At 53.1% G+C, this 24,162-nt stretch overlaps 1 protein-coding gene across 2 annotated transcripts; it reads right to left on the reverse strand.

Moving 5' to 3' along the window:
* Nucleotides 1-788: 788 nt before the first annotated feature.
* Nucleotides 789-22,959, reverse strand: SLC41A1 (solute carrier family 41 member 1). Of its 2 annotated transcripts, XM_058855834.1 has the most exons (11): nt 22,821-22,959; nt 21,431-22,550; nt 17,349-17,456; nt 13,554-13,625; nt 13,047-13,191; nt 12,811-12,957; nt 11,429-11,576; nt 10,555-10,634; nt 8,984-9,118; nt 7,382-7,530; nt 789-3,235 (listed from the first exon to the last, which is right to left on the reverse strand). In XM_058855834.1, exons 2-11 carry the CDS (start codon nt 21,791-21,793, stop codon nt 3,050-3,052), a joined length of 1,533 nt encoding a protein of 510 aa, XP_058711817.1. In that variant the 5' UTR covers nt 21,794-22,550; nt 22,821-22,959; the 3' UTR covers nt 789-3,049. The 2 variants fall into 2 exon arrangements, with proteins under 2 accessions (XP_058711817.1, XP_058711818.1); XM_058855835.1 differs by lacking the exons at nt 21,431-22,550; nt 22,821-22,959 and adding an exon at nt 21,074-21,402.
* Between the last annotated feature and the right edge of the window lie 1,203 nt (nt 22,960-24,162).

Raw genomic sequence — 24,162 nt, forward strand, 5'->3', positions numbered from 1 at the left:
TGCACCCCCGGATTCTGCTCTCTGCACCCCCAGATCCTTCTTTGTGCACCCCCGGATCCTGCTCTGTGCATCGTGTGTGTCAGCAGATCCTGCTCTGTGCATCTTGTGTGTCCCCAGATCCTGCTCTGTGCATCTTGTGTGTCCCCAGATCCTGCTCTGTGCACCCCCAGATCCTGCTCTGTGCACCCCCAGATCCTGCTCTGTGCATCTTGTGTGTCCCCAGATCCTGTTCTGTGCACCCCCAGATCCTGCTCTGTGCACCCCCAGATCCTGCTCTGTGCACCCCCAGATCCTGTTCTGTGCACCAATATTCACCCCAAGGTGTGAAGCCAGCAGGATCTGGGAGGATCTGTTTTGGGATTTGTTTTGGGATTCTGCACCAAGACCCTGCTCTGGGCGAGCTGGAGGCACAGCCCTGCAGGGAAACACCAATTCCTGCAAACCCAGGGCCTTTTCTGCATCCCAGGAGGCGCAGAACCCTTTTGTTCCATGAAATCAGCAGAGACGGGCAGAGGCCACGTGTTAGCAAAGCCTGGATTCTGCATCCAGGGAGGGCCAGAACAAACACCTGGATTCCTGCTGGGAGCCCCCAGGAGCTGCCAGGACCTGACCAAGGCCACGGCCGAGGTCACCTGGCACTCACAATAATCCCAGTTTGCTTCGTGCCCAGCAATTTATTTGATTTTCGTAACTCTCCTATCAAAAGAACATCAGCCTGAGCTCAAATAAGCTCCAAAACCTGAGAGGGGCCTTCAACACGAAGGAAAAAAAACCCACCACAGTCCACATAAATAAATGTCATCTTTATTTAATCAAATATAATTTATCCATTAGGTCGACATCTGTCAGTTATAGGAACTATAAATAATTAAGACAGTCTTTTTCCTTTAATAAAAGAGTAAACCAGGATCAGCAGGCAGCTGTAGAGTAGGCATGCATTGGAGTGCAACCAGTGGGAAGAGGTGGTTTGTTTTTTTTTCCATCAATATTCCTCAGATTTAAATTAGATTCTTCCCTGACCATTCCCCAAGCACACCTTTGACCATATTTAATGTACAGACCCCCCCAGCCCCACCACCCCTGACCAGGAGAGGCAGATTCCTCCTCTAGGGAATCTTTTCCTGGGGGATTAAGTGGTGATGTGACACCAGGAAAGGCCAGCAGAGTTTCTCTCTATATCCATAAAAGCTGAAGTGTTAATGGAAGAAAGTCTTGCATTTATTCCTCAACATCAGGCAGAGGAATCAGGTGAGCAGCTGAGAATATTCCAGAAAATATTCCAGAAGTCCCTGGGCTGAGAGCTCAGCACAGCAGGGACAGGGTTTGTTTTGTGGTTGGGTTTTCCCACTTTGAGCACAGCTTTGGCCCAAGGAGATTTGTGAAATGTCACCAGAGTGGAGAGAGGAGCAGAGCTGCTCCCACACAGGACATGGAGCATCGAGGAGCAGGGGCAGTGAGCCTGATGTTGGATTAGCAAGGGGAAAAAATGGGAAATCATCTCAAAAATACAACACCTGCTCTTCTGAGGGGCTGAGAAGGAGCAGCCTGGAGCCCACCTCAGCCTCCTGCACACCCCCAGCAGCAGGGAATGGTTTCCACAACTCCAAGAGCCCTGGTCTGGCTCCACCTGCCAGATTTCCAGATTTCCAGAGCTTCTTAATTCCTGGATTTCCAGAGCTCCTTAATCCTGACCCTCTTTTCCAGCAGCTCCTCTGGAGCGAGGCCCAGCTCTGCACCCAGATCCTGGGCTGGGACAATGAGCCTGGACTAACTTTGGTCTTGAATTGCCCATCTGGGTGCAGTCCCTCTGGTTTTTTGCTGCCCTCCCAGCATGGCCTAACGGGAAGAGGAGGAATTCCAGCCAGGCCTGACCTGAAGAGCACAAAAAGCAGGAGGGGAAGCAGCAGAGGAAGAACCCTGCACTGGCAGCACTCAGCCAGGGCTGAACCCCAATCCCAGGGTTCCTGAGCTGCACCAAGAGCCAGGGCTCCAGCGATCCAGCTGTGCCTGCATTTCCAGCTGTTTTCCAGCTGGCACCTATGCAGAGTGAGAAATCCCCTGGATCCCATGGACATCCTTTCCTAACAGAGCAAAATGCTCCTCCCCAGATCAGAACCCCCCCACCCAGTTCATTCAGTACACTTTTGGCACTCAGCAACCCAAAGGAAACCTGGACACAAAATCCAGGAGCTGTTTGTCCACCCACCCCTCTGGGAAAGTCAGCTGCACTGAGCAGAGCCACGAAAAAGGAGCAGCACAAGGAGACAGCGTCCAGGAGGGCTCCAGCAGATGCTGCAGAGGATTTCTGGCAGGTGGAAGGGGAGATGATGGGTGGGGAGAGCTGCCAGCCCCTCTGGGTGAAGCTCAGAGCAGCTGAACTCGGCTCACTGAGGCAGAAGCAGGCGCTGCAGCCTGGGGTGGGCGGCAAAAGGGAGCCCAAAGCTGCCAGCAGAGCCCAGCCAGGGGCTGGGGCTCTCAGACCACCCCACCCACGTTCCTGGGGTGAACACAGGAGCCTTCCTCACCATCCTCCTCATCCCCCCTCGCAGACACTCCCCATTTTTGGATGTGGGCCCAGGCTGGCCAAGGCAGGGGCACCCCCTGCCCTCAGCCATGGGGTTGAACCTGGCTGGAAGGTGCCAGCAAAACACACCTGAGCTCGACCTGCAGGGTTTAAAACGCTTATGAAGCGAAAAAAGCAGCCCTTCACCTCGAGGGGGTGGGCAGGGGGGGCTCCCTGCATCATCTGACCGAGCAGGAACTTCACTGGAACCTTGGTTCAGACATAACTGCCAGGAAAATTGCACTTAGTGATTGTCTCGTTACACTTTTGTTTGTTTGTTTGTTTGTTTGTCCTCCCTAAAACTAGATAGATTTTCTGTACAAACTCGGCTCGAAATATAAACCACGTAAAATTCCCATTGAAAATAATGAGAATCCAGTATCAAAGATGAAGTCTCGAGGGGGTGGGAGGAGGAGGAGGAGGAGGAGGAGGAGGAAGCAAAGGAGCAGCAGATGGAAGGAGAGCTGTGGGAAGGGAGGGGCAGAGTTAATCCCCAACATCAGAGTCCCGGTCACCGATGAGCCAGAGCACGTGGAAGCTCAGGGCCAGGAGCCCCGTCCCAATCAGGTCCCCCAGAGCTGTCAGGTAGGGGATGGAGAAGTTGTCGGGGTCCAGGTGCCTGCCCCACATCCAGTGCACCATCCAGTCAGCGATGTAGAGCAAGATCAGCACCTGGGTGTTGGGGAAGGTGAAACAGGGAAACCTTGTGAATGTGATTGTTTAACAAAAGATGCTGAAAATATGAAGGCTAGAATCAAAATAGCAATGAAAGCCTGCTTTGAGTCCTAGGATACTGAGTACTGGTTAACCAAAGAACAATAGCCTAGCCAGCTAAAGGAGAATCCCTGTTGATAAAACAATGTCCTTCTGCTGATAGAAAAGTCCAAAGGTCAAGAAGCAAGGAAAGAACTTGTAAGGTTTTGTAGAATCTAAAATGCAACACTGTGTGTTAATATAGGGAAGCACATGGGCTGGATGTAAATTCTTTAGTGGGTGTGTCTCATGGTGATTGGTTACTAAGAATTAGAATATTCACGATAGAAAAAGATATATTGGATTGTAACAAGAATTTCGCTCTCTTAACTCTTAACTCTTAACTCTGACCCCTTAGCCTTTCCCTCTTACCCCTTTACCCCTCTCCCCCACTCCTAACTCTCAGCCCCCTCTCCCTGCTCCTACCCCTCTCTTCTTCCCTGCTCTCTCCCTCTGCTTTTTCCCTCTTTCCCTCTGCTTTTTCCCTCTTTCCCTCTCCTTTTTCCCTCTTTCCCTCTCCTTTTTCCCTCTTTCCCTCTCCTTTTTCCCTCTTTCCCTCTGCTTTTTCCCTCTTTCCCTCTGCTTTTTCCCTCTTTCCCTCTGCTTTTTCCCTCTTTCCCTCTCCTTTTTCCCTCTTTCCCTCTCCTTTTTCCCTTTTTCCCTCTGCTTTTTCCCTCTTTCCCTCTGCTTTTTCCCTCTTTCCCTCTCCTTTTTCCCTCTTTCCCTCTCCTTTTTCCCTCTTTCCCTCTCCTTTTTCCCTCTTTCCCTCTGCTTTTTCCCTCTTTCCCTCTGCTTTTTCCCTCCTTCCCTCTGCTTTTTCCCTCTTTCCCTCTGCTTTTTCCCTCTTTCCCTCTGCTTTTTCCCTCCTTCCCTCTGCTTTTTCCCTCTTTCCCTCTGCTTTTTCCCTCTTTCCCTCTGCTTTTTCCCTCTTTCCCTCTGCTTTTTCCCTCTTTCCCTCTGCTTTTTCCCTCTTTCCCTCTGCTTTTTCCCTCTTTCCCTCTGCTTTTTCCCCTCTTTCCCTCTGTCTCTCTTCCTCCCTCCCTCCCCCATCCAACCTCACCTCCCCTGCTCTACCTGTGCTCTCTCCCCTCCCCAGGACCACGTGGATGCCGAGGCTGGTGGTGGACACGGGTCTCCCTGCTGGAGTCTGAGATACAAACTGTGTGCCCTTGTTTTTAATATTTAGTTCTAAGATTCAAAGAAACACTGAATTTCACAGAATATGAAATTCATGAGCATGTTTTCATAGTGATACATGAAAACAAATGCTAAAGTTAGATAAGAAAAGTAAGTGTGTAGATTAGAAAGTTTCTTAAATCACTGAGTGAAAAAATAGTTTAGAGAACAGGAGACAATATAGAGGATTTAGGGTGTTGTCCCTTGTCCCTTCTTCTTTCTTCTTCATGTTCTTCTCCTGGAGGTTTTTGGGTAATAGTGAGTGATTAAATAGAAAATGCCGCAGTGCATCACAGAGGTGATGGGTCATAGAGTCATTAAGAGAAATAATATATGTGTCTGTTGTTAATTAAGTAAAAATAGGTATAAAGATAAAAGAACTGCGTATTTCGGGGCCATTTTGTGTATCAGACACGAAGTGAGCCACAAGGCCTTGTTTGTACCATCAGAAGAAAGAAATGTTCCAAATTGCAAAGATTAACCTTGTAACCAGCCTGGAGAGAGCTGTTAAGTTTTGTGATCACCTGTTAATAAACACCAGAAACAAGATTCTAACGAGCTCAGGAGTTTCCTTCCAATCATAAAGACTGAGATAAGTGGAACTCCCCACGAGGGAGGATCCCAGAAGAATTCAGCCCAAAAGAGGCTGAGAGACTAGAGAAAAGTTATATCCACAGAGAATTGAACCCAAAAAAAGCAAAGAGAAAGAAATTCCACTCCCCTCCTTTTACCCTTAGAATAAATTGTTTCTACTTGAACAGCTTGACCCTGGAGAAGTCTCTCACCGCCAGCCAGCGTTTTTTACACTCCAATACCTGGGGAGAGCCACAACCACCGAGCCCTGCAGCCCCAGCTCAGCTCTGCACATCCCAAAAAACGCAGCTGCATCCCCTCAGCACAGCTCAAATAGGAGATGGAGAGCATCCCTGAGCATCCCAAACCCTCTGTGTCCTTCACAGCCTCTGCCTGACCTCCTTCAGCTTCCTCTCACCACCCAATCTGGGCTCAAACTGGCGCCTCACCACCAAAAAGTCTCAGTTGTGCACCTGAATTTTCAGCTCTAACCAGGGGACTGCTCAGGCAGGGCCAGCAACACCCAGCGTCCAGAAATAAAAGAGAAACTTTCGGTTTTTCAGAGGAATTTCAACAAGTTTTCTAAAGGAAAAACTTTCCTAAAGGAATAACTAACTTTTCTAAAGAATAACTTCTAAAAGAATAACTTTCCTAAAGGAATAACTAAATTTTCTAAATAATAACTTCTAAAATACTAACTTTTCTAAAGGAATAACTAACTTTTATAAAGAATAACTTCTAAAATACTAACTTTTCTAAAGGAATAACTAACTTTTATAAAGGAATAATTAGCTTTTCTAAAGGAATAACTTTTCCAAATTAATAACTAGCTTTTTAAAAGGAATAACTAGTTTTTCTAAAGGAATAACTAACTTTTCTAAAGGAATAACTAACTTTTCTAAAGGAATAACTAGTTTCTCTAAAGGAATAACAAACTTTTCTAAAGGACTAGCTTTTCTAAAGGAATAACCAGCTTTCCTAAAGGAATAATTAACTTTTCTAAAGGAATAACCAGCTTTTCTAAAGGAATAATTAGCTTTTCTAAAGGAATAACTAGCTTTTCTAAAGGAATAATTAACTTTTCTAAAGGAATAACCAGCTTTTCTAAAGGAATAACCAGCTTTTCTAAATTAATAACTAGCTTTTCTAAAGGAATAACTTTTCTAAAGGAATAACTAGCTTTTCTAAAGGAATAACTAACTTTTCTAAAGGAATAACTGGCTTTTCTAAAGGAATAACTAACTTTTCTAAAGGAATAACCAGCTTTTCTAAATTAATAACTAGCTTTTCTAAAGGCATAACTAACTTTTCTAAAGGAATAGCTTTTCTAAAGGAATAACTAGCTTTTCTAAAGGAATAATTAACTTTTCTAAAGGAATAACTAGCTTTTCTAAAGGAATAACCAGCTTTTCTAAATTAATAACTAGCTTTTCTAAAGGAATAACTTTTCTAAAGGAATAACCAGCTTTTCTAAAGGAATAACTAGCTTTTCTAAAGGAATAACTAGCTTTTCTAAAGGAATAACCAGCTTTTCTAAAGGAATAACCAGCTTTTCTAAATTAATAACTAGCTTTTCTAAAGGAATAACTTTTCTAAAGGAATAACCAGCTTTTCTAAAGGAATAACCAGCTTTTCTAAAGGAATAACTAGCTTTCCTAAAGGAATAACTAGATTTTCTAAAGAAATAACTTTTCTAAATGAGTAAGTAACTTTTCTAAAGAATAACTAGCTTTTCTAAAGGAAAAACTAACTTTTCTAAAGGAATAACTTTTCAGTTATTTAAAGTACTTAAATTTTAAAGTATTTTATAAAGTATTAATTTCAGTTATTTAAAGGAATACCTTTGGCACTGCCAAAGTGGGATTTTCTCCTCCATCTGCTCCAGTGCAGTGAGAAGCTCATGTTGATATTTAGAGACAGACAAAATCTGCAGTGGATCCTCTCAGGGTTTTGGTTTTGTGTGTCCCTCACAAGACAAATGTGGAATTTCCCAGGAAATTCCAGGGGGAAGAGCAGCACAGGGAACACATTCCCTGCAAATTCCACACCCTCTTTTCCTCCCCAGGCCTTTTCAAATCACCAAATCACCCCAGGATGGGCTGGGAGGGGAACATTTTGGCTACCAAAAGGACTTCAGAGAGACAAAAGGCTGGCAAGAATGGCAGGATGGAGAAATGGTGTGTCCAGGGAGGAGTTACTGAGCTCCAGCTGGGATCCCCCTGCATCCCAAATGTCCTGGGCAGGGATGGGCTCTGCCACCTGGGCAGGTCCCCAGTGCAGGTGACACCTGTGTCCCCAGAGCCAGCCCCAGCTCACCTGGAGCAGCGCTGCGGTCATGTAGAAGATGATGAAGATGAGGGTGAGCGTGGTGTGTCCCCCCTGCATGGAGTGGATGGTGTAGAGGAAAACCAGGTGTCCTGGCACCACCAGGAGGAAGAGCACGCGGGCAGAGCGGGAATTCACATCTGCAAAGGGAACATCAGCCAAATTTACACCCTGCAAGTGTCCAGGGGCAGCTTGGGAGCAGCCTGGGGCTCCTGGAGGGTGTCCCTGCCCATGAGATGTCCCATCCCATGATCCCACCACCCAAACCTGCGAGCTGGCAGGGCCTGGAGCTGCACTGGATGATCCAGAACATTCCACACCCACATTTACACCCTGCAAGTGTCCAAGGGCAGGTTGGGCAGAGCTTGGCAGCAGCCTGGGGCTCGTGGAGAGGGTCCCATGAGATGTCCCTTCCCACCAGACCCATTCCATGATCCCACCACCCAAACCTGTGAGCTGGCAGGGCCTGGAGCTGCACTGGATGATCCAGAACATTCCACACCCACATTTCCCCACATTTACACCCTGCAAGTGTCCAAGGGCAGCTTGGGCAGAGCTTGGCAGCAGCCTGGGGCTCGTGGAGAGGGTCCCATGAGATGTCCCTTCCCACCAGACCCATCCCATGATCCCACCACCCAAACCTGTGAGCTGGCAGGGATTTTGGGATGTCTGTGAAAGGCCTGGAGCTGCACTGGATGATCCAGAACATTCCACACCCACATTTCCCCACATTTACACCCTGCAAGTGTCCAGGGGCAGCTTGGGCAGAGCTTGGGAGCAGCCTGGAGGGTGTCCCTGCCCATGAGATGTCCCATCCCGTGATCCCACCACCCAAACCTGCGAGCTGGCAGGGCCTGGAGCTGCACTGGATGATCCAGAACATTCCACACCCACATTTACACCCTGCAAGTGTCCAGGGGCAGATTGGGCAGAGCTTGGGAGCAGCCTGGGGCTCGTGGAGAGGGTCCTATGAGATGTCCCTTCCCACCAGACCCATCCCATGATCCCACCACCCAAACCTGTGTGCTGGAAGGGATTTTGGGATGTCTGTGAAGGGCCTGGAGCTGCACTGGATGATCCAGAACATTCCACACCCACATTTCCCCACACTTACACCCTGCAAGTGTCCAAGGGCAGCTTGGGCAGAGCTTGGGAGCAGCCTGGGGCTCCTGGAGGGTGTCCCTGTCCATGAGATGTCCCATCCTGTGATCCCACCACCCAAACCTGCGTGCTGGCAGGGCCTGGAGCTGCACTGGATGATCCAGAACATTCCACACCCACATTTACACCCTGCAAGTGTCCAAGGACAGGATGGGCAGAGCCTGGGAGCAGCCTGGGGCTCCTGGAGGGTGTCCCTGCCCATGAGATGTCCCATCCTGTGATCCCACCACCCAAACCTGTGAGCTGGCAGGGATTTTGGGGTGTCTGAGCAGGGCCTGGAGCTGCACTGGATGATCCAGAACATTCCACACCCCCATTCCCCCACCCAGCAGAGCCATCTGCAGAGGGCAGGGAAGCAGCAGCCCCACACCAGAGCCACCCTGAGCCCCCTCTGCTGTGCCAGGCACCAAACCCTGCACCCCAGGGCTCTACCTGGGCTGAAGAAGGTGCTGCAGGGGCTGGGGCACCTCCGAGGGGCTGTCCCAGGGCTGTCTCCGGGCTCCCCACTCATGTGCAGGTAGGTGGAGATGCGGCTGGCCTGCACTGCCACCAGGTTACCACCCACACCTGCAGGGCACAAACAGCACTCAGGGCACAAAAAAACAACAGTCAGGGCACAAACAGCACTCAGGACACAAAAAAACAACAGTCAGGGCACAAACGACACTCAGGACACAGAAAAACACCAGTCAGGGCACAAACAGCACTCAGGGCACAAAAAAACAACAGTCAGGGCACAAAAAAACAACAGTCAGGGCACAAACAGCACTCAGGGCACAGAAAAACAACAGTCAGGGCACAAAAAACAACAGTCAGGGCACAAACAGCACTCAGGACACAACACTCAGGGCACAAACAGCACTCAGGGCACAGAAAAACAACAGTCAGGGCACAAAAAACAACAGTCAGGACACAAACAGCACTCAGGGCACAAACAAACAGCACTCAGGGCACAAACAGCACTCAGGACACAAAACAACAACAGTCAGGGCACAAACAGCACTCAGGGCACAAACAGCACTCAGGGCACAAAAAAACAGCACTCAGGACACAAAAAACAACAGTCAGGGCACAAACAGCACTCAGGGCACAGAAAAACAGCACTCAGGGCACAAACAACACTCAGGACACAAAAAAACAGCACTCAGGACACAAACAAACAGCACTCAGGACACAAACAAACAACACTCAGGACACAAACAACACTCAGGACACAAAAAAACAGCACTCAGGACACAAAGAAACAACACTCAGGGCACAGAAAAACAGCAGTCAGGGCACAAACAACACTCAGGGCACAAACAAACAACAGTCAGGGCACAAACAGCACTCAGGACACAAACAGCTCTCAGGGCACAAACAGCACTCAGGACATGTCCCAGATGCTTCCAGGAGCTCCCCTCAGCTCCTGAAATTGAAAAGTTCCAGCAGAACTGGAAGCGCCTGGGATTATGTAGGACAGTCTTATTTTTGATCTCAAATCGACTTTTACAGGATGTGAGATGGGATAAAGCTTTCCCCGAGTAAAGCTGAAGCAGTTCTGTTACTGCAGCTCAGGGTGGAAGAAATAAGTGAAACAAAAGCAATGACTTGAGCACCAAAACAGACACAGGAAGTTGAAAAGGATTATTTTTCACAGGAACCTGTGAAAGCCACCAGCACAAGATGCACTGGCTCAGAGTTAACTTCACCTATTGCAAAAAGCAATTAAAAAATGAGTTTTCCTGGTTCATCAGGCAGAAATGAGGTGAAAACTTTACACCAGAATCAATCAGATTTCCTGACTCCAGGGCACAAATACAAATCTTTGTGTTGCCACAAGGCAAATATTTTGGAAGATGGGGGTGTTCCACCAGAAAGGAGGAATAAGGAAATGAAGAAGTCCCCAGAAATGTGGTTTTTTTTAGGGAATAGCACCTGTGGCACCCCAAAAGAGGATTTTTGTCCTGCAGTTGCAGTTTGGCAGGAGCTGCAGGCCGGGCTGGGGATGGGGCAGGACTCACCGTTGATGACGGGAGTGAACACGGCCATCCCAGCAAAGTTGGGATCCGACACCGTCCGGTCCAGGATCAGCCCCCCGACACTGCAGGGGGACACAGCGGGGTCAGGGATGGAATAAACCCAGCAGGGAGGCTGTGGGGACAGGGACAGGGACAGGGGACAGGGACAGGGACAGGATCAGGGACAGGGGACAGGGATGGGGATGGGGATGGGGACGGGGACAGGGACAGGACAGGGATGGGGACAGGGACAGGGACAGGGGACAGGGGACAGGATCAGGATCAGGGACAGGGACAGGGGACAGGGGACAGGGGACAGGATCAGGGACAGGGGACAGGGACAGGGGACAGGGGACAGGGGACAGGATCAGGATCAGGGACAGGGACAGGGGACAGGGGACAGGGGACAGGATCAGGGACAGGGGACAGGGGACAGGGGACAGGATCAGGATCAGGGACAGGGGACAGGGATGGGGATGGGGACAGGGGACAGGGGCAGGGACGAGGACAGGGACTGGGACAGGGATGGGACAGGGGACAGGGGACAGGGACTGGGACTGGGACAGGGACAGGGGACAGGATGAGGGACAGGGGACAGGATCAGGGACAGGGACAGGGACTGGAACAGGGATGGGGACAGGGGACAGGGACAGGGACAGGAACAGGAACAGGATCAGGGACAAGGACAGGGCCAGGGCCAGGAACAGGATCAGGGACAGGGACAGGATCAGGGACAGGGATAGGGGACAGGGACAGGATCAGGGACAGGGACAGGGGTGGGATCAGGGACAGGGACAGGATCAGGGACAGGATCAGGGCCAGGGCCAGGAACAGGATCAGGGACAGGGACAAGGACAGGGGACAGGGCCAGGCCCACCTGCTGATGGCCATGGCGATGATGACGGGCTCCCAGCCCGAGTACAGCACCTCCCTCGTGGCAGAATTCCTCTTGGCAATGATGATCCAGATGGGCAGCAGGGAGATGAAGAAGGCGCACACCAAGGGGTTCACGTAGGCTTTGCTCTCTGGGCAGGGCAGAGAGGAGGAGGAAGAAGCAGAGAAATCAAGGCCAGGCCCCTCAGGAGCTCCAGGAAGGGCAGGGAAAGTCCAGGCCAGCCTGGACTCTGCAGGACGTGGTGGCTCCTGGTCACAGGGGTGAGCTGTGAACACTGGGATCTGTTTTACTGGGATCTGTTTTTACATAAACACTGGGATCTGTTTTACTGGGATCTGTTTTACTGGGATCTGTTTTACACCAACACTGGGATCTGTTTTACTGGGATCTGTTTTATGCAAACACTGGGATGTGTTTTACTGGGATCTGTTTTGCTCAAACACTGGGATCTGTTTTACACAAACATTTGGATCTGTTTTACACAAACACTGGGATGTGTTTTACTGGGATCTGTTTTACACAAACACTGGGATGTGTTTTACACAGCCAAACACTGGGATCTGTTTTACTGGGATCTGTTTTTACACAACCACTGGGATCTGTTTTACTGGGATCTGTTTTACAGAAACACTGGGATCTGTTTTACTGGGATCTGTTTTACACAAACACTGGGATGTGTTTTACTGGGATCTGTTTCACTGGGATCTGTTTTACACAAACCCTGGGATCTGTTTCACTGGGATCTGTTTTACTGGGATCTGTTTTACACAAACACTGGGATCTGTTTCACTGGGATCTGTTTTACTGGGATCTGTTTTACAGAAACATTGGGATCTGTTTCACTGGGATCTGTTTTACACAAACCCTGGCATCTGTTTAGCAGCAGATCTGAGTGAAATCTCCTCAATTCCAGCTGCTCATCCCCACCTCCCACTCCTGGGCAGGATCTCCCCAGTGCTGCTTCCTTCACCCCTGGGTGAACCTGGCTGAGTCACAGCCCCCAGGGAAGGAAGGAGGAGGAGGAGGAGGAAGGAGGAGGAGGGAATTTGGAGTCTCCAGCTGCAGCCCTGCCCTGAGGATCCCCAGCTGGAGCTGACAGTTCAGCAGATGGAATCCAAATCTCCCTTCTCCCACTGCTCCAACCCCAGCCAAGCACCTGGAAGGGGCCAACCTGTCCCTGAGCCCTGGAGAGGAGGAGGAGGAGGAGCACAAGGCAGGGAGAGGCTCCATTCCCTCCCCTAACCTGGGCTAGGCCTCGCTGGGGGAGCTCCAGAGCAGGAACCCCACACACCCCAGGAGGAGACAGGGCACAGGAGAGGGATGAAACGAGAAGGAGACACAAAAAGCCTTTTGTTGCTCCTCACCCAGCTCCTTGTACAAGCCCCAGCTGATCCCTGACAGCAGGGCCAGCGTGATGAGGTCCCCCAGGCTGGCAGCGATCGGCGTGGCCACGTTGTCAGGATTGATCCCCATCTTCCTGGAGCCGATGATCACCCCAATCATGATCATGCCTGCAGCCAGAAAGAGGGAGAAAAACCAGGGTAAGGCCGAGGGGAGGTTGATATTTCAGGAGGAGGGGGCCAGAGGGGGTGACTCTCACCCAGGACGAGGGAAGCGATGAAGGCGGTGGCCACGCTGCTGGCACACAGCAGGACAGCGTGGGCCAGGCTGAAGTGCCCATCTGGGATCCAGCCAAACACCACGGCTGCAATCGAGGCCAGGAAGCCAACCACGGTGGCCTGGACCTGGGGATGGAAAGCAGAGGGTCACCAAGACACCAAAAACAGCACCAAGTGTGGGCAGAGCCAAGGGAAGCTGTGGCTGCCTCATCCCTGGGATAGGGGAAGGTGTCCCTGCCCATGGGAAATGGATGAGCTTTAAGGGCCCTTCCAAGCCAAACCATTCCATGATTTTATTCCATGATTCCCCCATCCAGGGGGATCAGAATCCAGCATGGAAACACCCAGCCCAACCTGCAGGGCCACAAAGGCACCACTTGCCTCCCATCAGACACAGAATATTGACAGCAAACAGCAAAACCCGGGCATTTAAAGCTGCCACACCTGCCAAAATTTGGTATAAATATTCCCCTTCCCTCTCTCCTTACCTGTATCAGAGCCATGTTCCCTGTAATCATCTTCCAGAGCTCTTTGGGTGTATCCATTTGGCCAATATTAGCCTGTAAGAGCAAAGGAGACAAATTAAAGCCTGACAGCCAAATTCCTGTGTGCCAGGAGCAGGAGAGCACCTCAAACCCTCAGCTCCTCCAGGAGAATAACTCAGCAGAAAAGGGAGAGTGGAGGGGAATCGACATCCAGCAACAATCTGACGTGGAAGTGGCGAGAGCAGCGATCTCCCCGCGGTCCCACGCTGCATTTCCCTGGCTGGAGCATTTCCCTGGCTGGAGCATTTCCCTGGCTCCACACTGACCCAGCCACGCCTGGCTGCAGCCCAGAGGGTCAAGCTGCCCCTCAGGCCAGGCTGCAGAGCTCCCTGCACGTGGGGCAGAGCTGGCAGAAAACCCTCCTGCTCCTGCTGGAAGCTGAGCAAACACACAGCCCTGGCACAGGGGAAGCAGGAGATGGAAATGGCTTTAATTCCTGGGGAACCCTGCAAAATAACCCAGAGCCCTGCTCCTCCCTGCCACCTCCAGGGTGTTCATGGGAAGAATGGGGAGGTTTATATCCAGTTTGCATCGTTAGAAGCTGATGAGTTCAGGAAACAAGGGAGAGGCTCAAACACTGGAATTGCACATTGGAGGTGCTGCCTGACAGCCCCAAACTCAGGCACAACAGCACAGCAGCCATTTCCTCCTCCCAGGTGGAAAAGAAAACAAGAAAGCCAGAAATCACTGATTAATTAATCCCCCTGCTCTCCTTGCTGGATGTGCTTGAGAGCTGCCAGCTCATTTTACTGAGATTCCCCCATCTCTGGGGCAAATCATTCTGGGCAGAGAGGAGGGAAAACAAAAAGCTGACATGATGGAGCAGCACATCCAGCACAGAAATTTGAGCTCCATATGAAGCCTGACCTTAAAATTCCAGCCACATGGAAATTAGGCTGGGATTAACATAACCTCGCTGTAGTCAGGGGCAACTGGATTTTAATCCTTTAACTAATGGGGGAGTTTTGCCTCTTAATTGTGAAAGAAATTTCTGAGGTGCCTTAAAGCAGCACTAATTAGAAACCCAAAGTCTGAGAAAGAACTCCAGGCTGCTTCCCTGTGGAGAGAGCTCGGGATCCACCCCAGGATCTCCCTACACAGGCCTGGGAGCAGAGATCCTCCTGTCCCAGCAGCACTGGGAGGCTCCTGGGTGATCCTGGAGATGTTCTGCAGCCTTAATGATCCCATGGTTTTAAGGAGGGACAGGAGGGAGAGGGAAAGCCTGGCTGGAGCCAGCCCAGGATGGGAGCTGCTGTCCCTGTCACCCTCCTGCAGCCACAGCCTGGGCAAAGTTCAGCATTCCTGACTTTGCACAGCCTCCTTCCCCTGCCAAAGCTGCCCCAAAGCTGCTCCTGCCAGCCCCAGGAGGGGACACACAAGTGCCAGCGCTGCCTTTGTCCCCCTGAGCAGCCTGGGAGGAGAGGCTGGGACAGCAAGGATCCTGTCCTGGTCCCAACAATGCAGAGGGACTCAAACAAAGGGATTTGTTTCCCAGAGCCAGGGGGTGAACAAAGCTCAGGCTCTGTCCCACAGAGCCTGGGCAGAGGAGCCACAGCAGCCATCACCACAGGACAGGAGAGGATCCAGGGAGGAACCTGTGCAGCTCTGCTGTGCCTTCTCCTTCAAAGACAGGGCTGGGAGGAAGGGAATGAGCCAAGCTGAATTTGTTCTCCATCCCTCCACCTCACTGAGGGCTTCCCAAGCAGCTCCTCGGGCCGAGGAACCTCAGCCCTGCCAGGGCCAGGACCAGGCTGCCTCCTGCCAGGGCTCCCCTCGGGAATTCCCATCCCAGGGGAGTTGGCAGCAGGCAGAGAACACCTTGCAGGGGGAAGATCCCACCATGGGGACACAGGGACATCAGAGATGCTTTACAGAGGGAGGGACTGTCCTTGTCCCCATCCTTGTCCCTGTCCTTGTCCCTGTCCCTGCCAGGAGAGGGTTTGGGTCCCTCTGCAGCCCTGCTCAGCTCCAGGAGAGAACACAGAGCAATTCATGGGCTCACACAGGGCTCTGAGGAGCTGCCAGAGCCTGTCCTGGGGCTCAGGGATGCTCAGGGATGCTCAGGGATGCTCAGGGATGTTCAGGGATGTTCAGGAATGTTCAGGGATGTTCAGGGATGTTCAGGGATGCTCAGGGATGCTCAGGGATATTCAGGGATGCTCAGGGATGTTCAGGGATGCTCAGGGATGTTCAGGGATGCTCAGGGATGTGCAGGGATGCTCAGGGATGCTCAGGAATGTTCAGGGATGTTCAGGGATGTTCAGGGATGCTCAGGAATGCTCAGGAATGTTCAGGGATGCTCAGGGATGTTCAGAGATGCTCAGGGATGCTCAGGGATGCTCAGGGATGTTCAGGGATGTTCAGAGATGCTCAGGAATGTTCAGGGATGCTCAGGGATGTTCAGGGATGCTCAGGGATGCTCAGGAATGTTCAGGGATGTTCAGGGATGTTCAGGGATGCTCAGGGATGTTCAGGAATGTTCAGGGATGTTCAGGGATGCTCAGGGATGCTCAGGAATGTTCAGGAATGTTCAGGGATGTTCAGGGATGCTCAGGGATGCTCAGGGATGTTCAGGAATGTTCAGGGATGCTCAGGGATGCTCAGGAATGTTCAGGGATGCTCAGGAATGTTCAGGGATGTTCAGGGATGCTCAGGGATGCTCAGGGAGGATCAGGGATGTTCAGAGATGCTCAGGAATGTTCAGGGATGCTCAGGGATGCTCAGGAATGTTCAGAGATGTTCAGGGATGTTCAGGGATGCACAGGGATGCTCAGAGATGTTCAGGGATGTTCAGGGATGCTCAGAGATGTTCAGGGATGTTCAGAGATGCTCAGGGATGTTCAGGGATGCTCAGGGATGCTCAGGGATGCTCAGGAATGTTCAGGGATGCTCAGGGATGCTCAGGAATGTTCAGGGATGCTCAGGGATGCTCAGGGATGTTCAGGGATGTTCAGGGATGCTCAGGGATGTTCAGGGTTGTTCAGGGATGCTCAGAGATGTTCAGGGATGCTCAGGGATGCTCAGGAATGTTCAGGGATGCTCAGAGATGTTCAGGGATGCACAGGGATGTTCAGGGATGTTCAGGGATGTGCAGGGATGCTCAGGGATGTTCAGGGATGCTCAGGGATGCTCAGGGATGTTCAGGGATGCTCAGGGATGTTCAGGGATGCTCAGGGATGTTCAGGGATGCTCAGGGATATTCAGGGATGCTCAGGGATGTGCAGGGATGCTCAGGGATGTTTAGGGATGCTCAGGGATGTGCAGGGATGCTCAGAGATGCTCAGGGATGCTCAGGGAACAGGGACCAGAGTGAATTCCAGCCAGACAAACGCCCAGCTGTGATCTCCATCCCTTGGAGAGCCTGTCAGTCCCCCTGTGAGCCCTCTCCACTCTCCCCTCTGTTTCACAGCTGTCCCCAGGCCCCCTCCTCCCCTGGCTCCTGCCAGCCTGCTCTGGTGACATTCCTGCACCCAGTTCCTGGTGGAAAAGCTGGATCCCAGCCAGCTGCCAGCCTGAGCCCCCAGCAGCCAGCAGGAGGAAGCGAGCTGTCAGCAAAGCTTAAGGAGCATTAATCCTTCAAATCCCATCAGCCCAGCGGGGTGAAAACACCTCCCCAGCTGAACCCCAGGCTCTGCTGCCTGCTGTCATTCCCACAGGGAATTTTGGGAATTCCACCTGCCCACACAACCCCTCCCAGATCAGGTATCCTGCTCCCTCCTCTGCTCCCTGGGCACTCACAGCTGTGGACAGGCGGGATGCCAGGGTCATCTCCAGGTTCCCCTTCAGGCCCAGCAAAGCAGGAACCAAGATAAACACCTCAGTCACGTATTTGAAGACGTCCCAGTGCTGCAAAATTAAATAAAAACCATTAAATACAACCGTGGTTGACACCGAGCTTCGCTCTGGGCTCAGTGTCACCCGCTCATCGTCACCTCTGCCACCTGAGCTGGCACCCAGTGCCCTCCCTGCTGCCACATCTGGGATTCTGCAGGGCTTTTCCCACTCCTGACTTCTGTAGCAGTGACCACATGATCCTGCTGGGCTGAAAAAACCGCTCTGAGCCAGCAACTTTCAGTGCAAAAATCCCCCAAAGAGTCACCAGTGACAAAATGTTTACACACCCAGAGGCCAAGTCAGGGAAAGATGGAGAGGTTTTGCCCAATCCTTGCAGTTTTTGGCAGATTTGAGTGCTGAAGTTTGGTCAGTCTCGGCTCAGAGCCTTTCCTATGTGTGTGTCTTGCAAATATAAATATATATATTTATTTTTTGATCCAAATCCCAGCCCACTGAGGCCTCCTTTCCCTGCTACCTGTGTTAACTCAGGCATTTCCTAACTCCTCTGCCCCTCCAGCTGCCCTGGGGTGAGGGACAAAGGCAGCCACGGTTATTTAGGAAAAAAACAAAGAGTAATTGCAGGGTAAGCAGCTGAAAACACAAAACCACTGCAGAATCACCCCTGTGAGCTACCCAAACCTCACAGCCCCGTTTTTATGGCCAGTACCCAAAACCCCTCCTGTTTCCCACCCTGCAGGGCAGTGAGAGCTCAGGAATCCCAGCTGGGGACATGCTGAAATTCACTCTGCAGCTTCTGCCTGCAAATGTCACCTGCAAATGTCACCTGCAAACGTCACCTGGGCGAGGCTCCAGCCCTGACAGAGCTGTCCTTGGCCCTGCCAGGCTCACCAGGGACACGGATTTCTCTCCAGGACAAGGAAAATAGTAAATATCAATCAGTAAATATCAATCTACCTGCCTGCCTAACAGCTTCCTGCCAGGAAGGATTTGGATTATTTTGTGTTTGTTTTTCCACGCTTCACCTCTGAGCCAACAAGCTGCAGTTTCCTGGTGCTTTGCAAGACCAAATTTGAGATGCTCTTGAAAAATCATTGGAAACAAACAAACAAACAAAAAAAGGGGGAGGCAAACTCGAGCTGGATGGACTGGGATTGTTTTTTCTCAGAAGGAAAAGCTGTTTTCCAGCAATAAAAACCCCCTGATGTTTCTGACAGCTTGGTGAGGGCAAGGAGGCCCTGGCACAGGTTTTCCTGAGAGGTTTTGGACTCCCCATCCCTGGGAGTGCCCAAGGTCAGGCTGGACTGAGCTTGGAGCACCCTGGATGAAGAAAGGTGCCTCTGCCGTGGCATGGGATGAGATTTAAGGTCCCTCCAACCCAAACCCTCTGGGATTTTCTGCCCAGCTGACTCTCAGGGACACAGGTAAGGTCTCTCAGCTATTTCACAACCATTTCTCTGCAGGATGAGGCTGCTGAGGTTACCCAGGGATATTTGGGGTCCCCATCCCTGCAGGTGCCCCAGGACGTGGCACTCTGGGCTGGGACAAGGTGGGGATGGGGCACAGCTGGGACTCGACAATCCTGGAAGGATTTTCCAGCCTAAACTCTGGGATTCTGTGTGATTTGAGCTCAGTGCTCACTGCTGAGAGAAGAACCTGCAGTTCCTCACCCAGCTCAGGCTGTGCCTCCTTTAAGGCACCTCCAGGAGCAGCTGAGCTCGGTTCTCCCAGTCTATTTTTAGGAGACTCTGGGGTGGTTTTGCTGCGTTTGCAGTGGGTCAATCCCTCACTCCAGCTCCCCTTGGCACCAGCCAGGGCTCCAGCAGCGAGCACCACGCTGCCACTGCCCCCAGGACGAGCTGGGTGTCACCAGAGCCACCCAACAATTGTCATTATTGGCTGTGCACAGCTTTCCTGGCTCCAGAGCTTCCAGAGCTCCCAGGGGCAGGATCAGGCACCAGCTCAAGCTCTCCATCACCTTGTGCCAAGCCTGGCTTTGTAAATGAAGCTTTAGGAGAGGCTCCTCTGCAGGCTGGAGCTGCAGCAGCTCCCTGAGCAGGACAGGGGAAAGGGAGAAAAGCCATCTTTGGGGAGGGAAAACAAGGAGATTTCTGCAGAGCTCAGCAGCTGCAAAGAGCAGGACCCGTGGGCTCCTGCCAGCTTTCTTAATATAAAATGTTATACAACACTGGGAGTCTGTGGGGCTCCAAGGCCGTGGTGGCTCCTGCAGGGAACAAAGCTCCCTGTGCAGAGGAGTGCCCACAGTGGCTCCACGAGAACAACCACAGCCAGGCTGCTGGGGGAAAAAAACAACATAAAACCCAGACTAAAAAAAGGCCAAAAAAAAAAAAAAAAAAAGGAAAGAGAAGAGGAAATAAGAATTTTGGTTCAGGATATGGAGCTGTTAAAATCCCTGCAACAGCCCCTCTGAGAAGCACAGAAATACGGAAATAAGCTGTTTTTAGGGAGGCAAACACAGCAGACAGGATCTGCACAGGATCTGCCCAGGATCCCAGTATCTCCCAGGCAGCACTGGAGGGGTGAACTGGACCTGGGTCTGCTGGAGGTTCTGGAAGAATTCCCCACCCTGTGGTATTTCCATGGCTCATTTAATCCCAAGGCTAAAGGGAGTTGGAGCTGTTGGCAGCACAGCCATGCACTGAGCTGCTGTGGGACACAGGAATTACAAAGTTTTACTCCTAAAGGCCATAAAAATCAAGGCAGGGGAACATAAGGCTGAGCCACTTTCTCCCAGCCCTGCCTGGCCACAAGGGCTGTGCCTGCTCCAGGAAAAACTTTAGGTTGGGTTCAAATCACTTTGGAGACCTTCCAGAAGAGCCAGGCACGAGCTTGCAGGGACCTCATGAAGGGAAAACATGCTTGAAACGTCCTTATTTTTCAGAAAACGATTCCAGTAAATCTCTCCCGGATTAATTTACCCCGTCCAGCCTTTCCTGTTTGGAGTCACTTCCCAGCTCTCCCGGCAGGTTCCACCAAGAGAGGCCACAGGGATGACCAGAGTGCAAAGGCACGCAGGGAAATTGCTGCTCTGGGCAGGACAGCACGAGCAGTGTCTGCCTGACCACCCACAAATCCCAAAAAAACCCCTCTGGCTTCCCGGCTCCAGGCTGATCCCAGCTGCCAGCAGCACACGGGGCAGGCGCTGGAGCCTCTCTCTGCCCACAGCAGCAGGGTTTGTTTGCCTCAGCCCAGCAGCTCCGGAGCATTTCTGGCTGCCCACAGCTCCCTGCTCATCCCAGGAGAGCCACAAAGCCACGGATGAGCTCGGTTTTTGTGCCCCAGGGACGGGAGGCTCTGCCCAGCCCGGCGTTCAGGGCAAAGGAGGAGCTGATCTGCTGCCAGGCACGCTTGGGAAACGTGGAGGAGACAGCACAGGAGCCTCAGTTTGCAAAGGCAGCATTCCCACATGGAAACACAAGCAGGCTGGCACGTTCCCACGGCGTCACCTGCCACGGGGAACACCTTGGTTTTCATCCAGAGCCGACTGCCAGCTCCCTGCTGCCTTTTCCTAAAAGTCACCTCCCCAGCCGTCTCAGGAGGGACAATCCATCCGCCCTGTCAGCCCTGGAGGCCTCCAGAGCACGAGGAATCGGTGCAGGAAGCTCTGGAATGATCCACACGGTCTGGCACACACTGAGACAAACATTAACCTGGCTGGCACGAGCCTGGAGCAGCACAGCGAGGTGGGGAAGGGACACCGAGCTGGGGCTGGGATGTCAGCAGGGAAGGGATTTATCTCCAGCTGTGATGCACAGAGTGCTCTCAGCTCCCAGCTTCAGCTTCACCTTCTGCTCTGAGCCACGGTGCCTTCTCCTTCCTTCATTCCACACTTCCCTCCCATCTCCTGCAATTAACTGAGCTTCATTTCCAGAGCCAGGGTGTACAGGACAGGCTCCCCATGTCCCCAGCACACCGGGATCTGGTTTTCCTCCCCTCCCTGCTGCCAAACCTTGGCATTCCACTATTCCAGGACCCAGAGCCCAGCGCCAGGGGAGCACCAATCCTACCTGCACAATGTCCAGCACCATTCCAGCCGCGACCGTGCCAAAGCCTGCCAGCAGGAAGGGGAAGAGGACCTGCAGCCCGATGGAAAACGAGGTTTCCTTGAGGGGCGAGGCGGGCTCAGGACCCCGGTCCGTGCTGGTGTCATCGCTCTCATTGCTCTGGCTGCCGTTTTCCAGCAGGGCATCCTCCTCCCTCACCCCTTTGGCGTTGGCACGGGACTCCAGCACCACCACCTCCACCGCGGAGCCATCGGGCCCCAGGAAATCCTGGGAGCGCTCCGGGCTGGCCAGGCTGTCCCCGGGCACACCGGGCAGCGCGGCCCCGTTGGCCTGGGGGGTCTCCTTCTGCTCCAGCTTGGAAGTCATGCTGCAGGACAGGCTCTCCTGACCCTTGGCTCGGTGGGCCTACAGCCAGCAGCTGCTCCAGAAGGGATCTTCTGCCAGCAGCTTATCCACACGGCCTCTCCAGCATCTAGGGGTGAGCTGTGCCAGCCCTGCTCGCCCGGCCCGGAGTGCAGAGCCTGCTCCTGCAGCAGAGATCCCCATCAAGCAGCGCCCAGGGGACACCGAGCAGGGCAGGGGACACGGCAGGAGCTGGGAATGGCAGCAATTCCCCGCGGCTCTGCTCCTCTCCAGCGCTGTGTGCCCCAGCAGCCACCGAGCCAAGCTCTCCTCCCTTGATGTGGGATGCCTTAGCGCATCTTCTCCCAGCTTTTTTCCAGCAGATGTGGCGGGGCAGAGGGAAAACCAGATGAAGTGAAGGACGCAGAAGCTTAAAGGAACACCAGAGGAGAGGACTGGCTTTTAGAGATGGTCCCACTCAGGCTCTTCTTGCTACCAGGGCTTTGCCACTTCCTCCGGTGGCACTGTCCCTCTGCAGAATTCCAGTCTGGAGGCTCCTGCCGGCTCTCTGCCACAACAGCCAGCGATTCCAGCAGGCTTCGAGTGTCACCGCCGTCCTCCTCCTCCTCCCCCAGAAGGATTTCTCACCCAGCAGCTCTCGCTCAGAGCAGCAGCGGCTCCCCGGTGAAGGTTACTCACGGGGCTGGGCAGGCTGCCGGGTGGGGGCTGGCATTTGGAGAGCCTGGGATTTAACGTGGTTATCCAAGAACTCGTCTTTCACCTGAAACACATGGGAGGAAAGGCGATATTCGCCGGGGTCCCGCGGCGGCGGCTCGATCCGTTTCCTCCAACCTTCGCCCGGCCGCCCCTCGGCTGCTCTCCCCGGGCACCCTCAGGGGCTGGGCCGGGGGATGCGGGGGCAGAGCCGCCCTCTGCAAGGGGCACCCGGCTCGGAGCCGCAGGGCGATCCCCGCGGCCGGGGCTCCTCCCGCCTCCCGCTGCCGCAGCGCCGGAGCTGCCGCAGCGCCCGCAGAGCCCCGCGAGCCGCCACCTCCAGAGCGGATCTCCCCGCGGGGATGCGCGGAGCGGAGCCGGACCCGCTGCGAGCGGCCGTGTCCCCGCGGTGCCGCTGCCGTGTCCCCGCGGTGTCCCCGCGGTGTCCCCGCGGTGCCGGTACCGCCCGGTGCCGCTCGCTCCGCGCCCGCGGCTGCTCCGCGCTCTGCCCCGCCGGGCCCCGCCCCGCGCCGCCCTGACATCACCGCCGGCCAATGGCGGCCGCGCCCGCCCCGCCGCGCCGCGTTCCCATTGGTCCGGCGCGCGTGGCGTCACGTCTGGCCCCGCCCCCCGGCGCGGAGCGGGCCCCCGGAGCAGCGAGGCCACGCCCCTTTGGCTGCGCGGGGGGCGGGGCCTGAGGTCACGTGCGGCTGAGCCGGCACCGGGCGGGAACGGTCAGTCTGTCTGTCCGTCCCTCTGTCTGTCCATCCTGCCGTCCGTCCATCCTGCTGTCCTTGCGTCCATCTGTCCGCCCTGTTGTCCATCCCTCTGTCCGTCCATCCTCCTGTCCATGCGTCCATCTGTCCATCCCTCTGTCTGTCCATCCTGCTGTCCATCCCTCCATCTGTCCATCGTGCTATCCATGCATCCGTCTGTCTGTCCATCCATCCCTTCATCATCCACCTGTCCTGCTGTCCATCCATTTGTCCATCCTGCCGTCTCTTGATTCCATCCATCCATGGATTCCATCCATCCATCCATCCATCCATCCATCATCCATCCATCATCCATCCATCATCCATCATCCATCCATCATCCATCCATCCGTCATTCATCCATCATCCATCCATCATCCATCCATCATCCATCATCCATCATCCATCCATCCATCATCCATCATCCATCATCCATCCATCATCCATCATCCATCATCCATCATCCATCCATCCATCATCCATCATCCATCATCCATCCATCATCCATCCATCATCCATCATCCATCCATCATCCATCATCCATCCATCATCCATCATCCATCCATCATCCATCCATCATCCATCATCCATCCATCCATCATCCATCCATCCATCATCCATCCATCATCCATCATCCATCATCCATCCATCATCCATCATCCATCCATCCATCATCCATCCATCCATCATCCATCCATCATCCATCATCCATCATCCATCCATCCATCATCCATCCATCCATCATCCATCCATCATCCATCATCCATCATCCATCATCCATCCATCATCCATCATCCATCCATCCCCCCATGGCTTTACCTGCTCTCACCTGGGCTGTGCAGGGATCCCTCTCTGGGGCAGCCTGGCTGTTCCCCCTCCCAGGGGGCTCCCAGGGGTGCTCCCACAGATCCCACAGACCCCCCC

The sequence above is a fragment of the Poecile atricapillus genome, chromosome 23 (assembly GCF_030490865.1).
Source record: "Poecile atricapillus isolate bPoeAtr1 chromosome 23, bPoeAtr1.hap1, whole genome shotgun sequence".
Lineage (NCBI taxonomy): Eukaryota > Metazoa > Chordata > Aves > Passeriformes > Paridae > Poecile > Poecile atricapillus.

Coding starts and splice junctions, on each gene's coding strand:
- SLC41A1 (XM_058855834.1), bottom strand. CDS start 21,793: ATGACTTCCAAGCTGGAGCAGAAGGAGACCCCCCAGGCCAACGGGGCC. Junction 12,958..13,046: donor CATCGCTTCCCTCGTCCTGG/GTGAGAGTCACC, acceptor TTCTGGCTGCAG/GCATGATCATGATTGGGGTG. Junction 3,236..7,381: donor TGACCGCAGCGCTGCTCCAG/GTGAGCTGGGGC, acceptor CCCAACACCCAG/GTGCTGATCTTGCTCTACAT.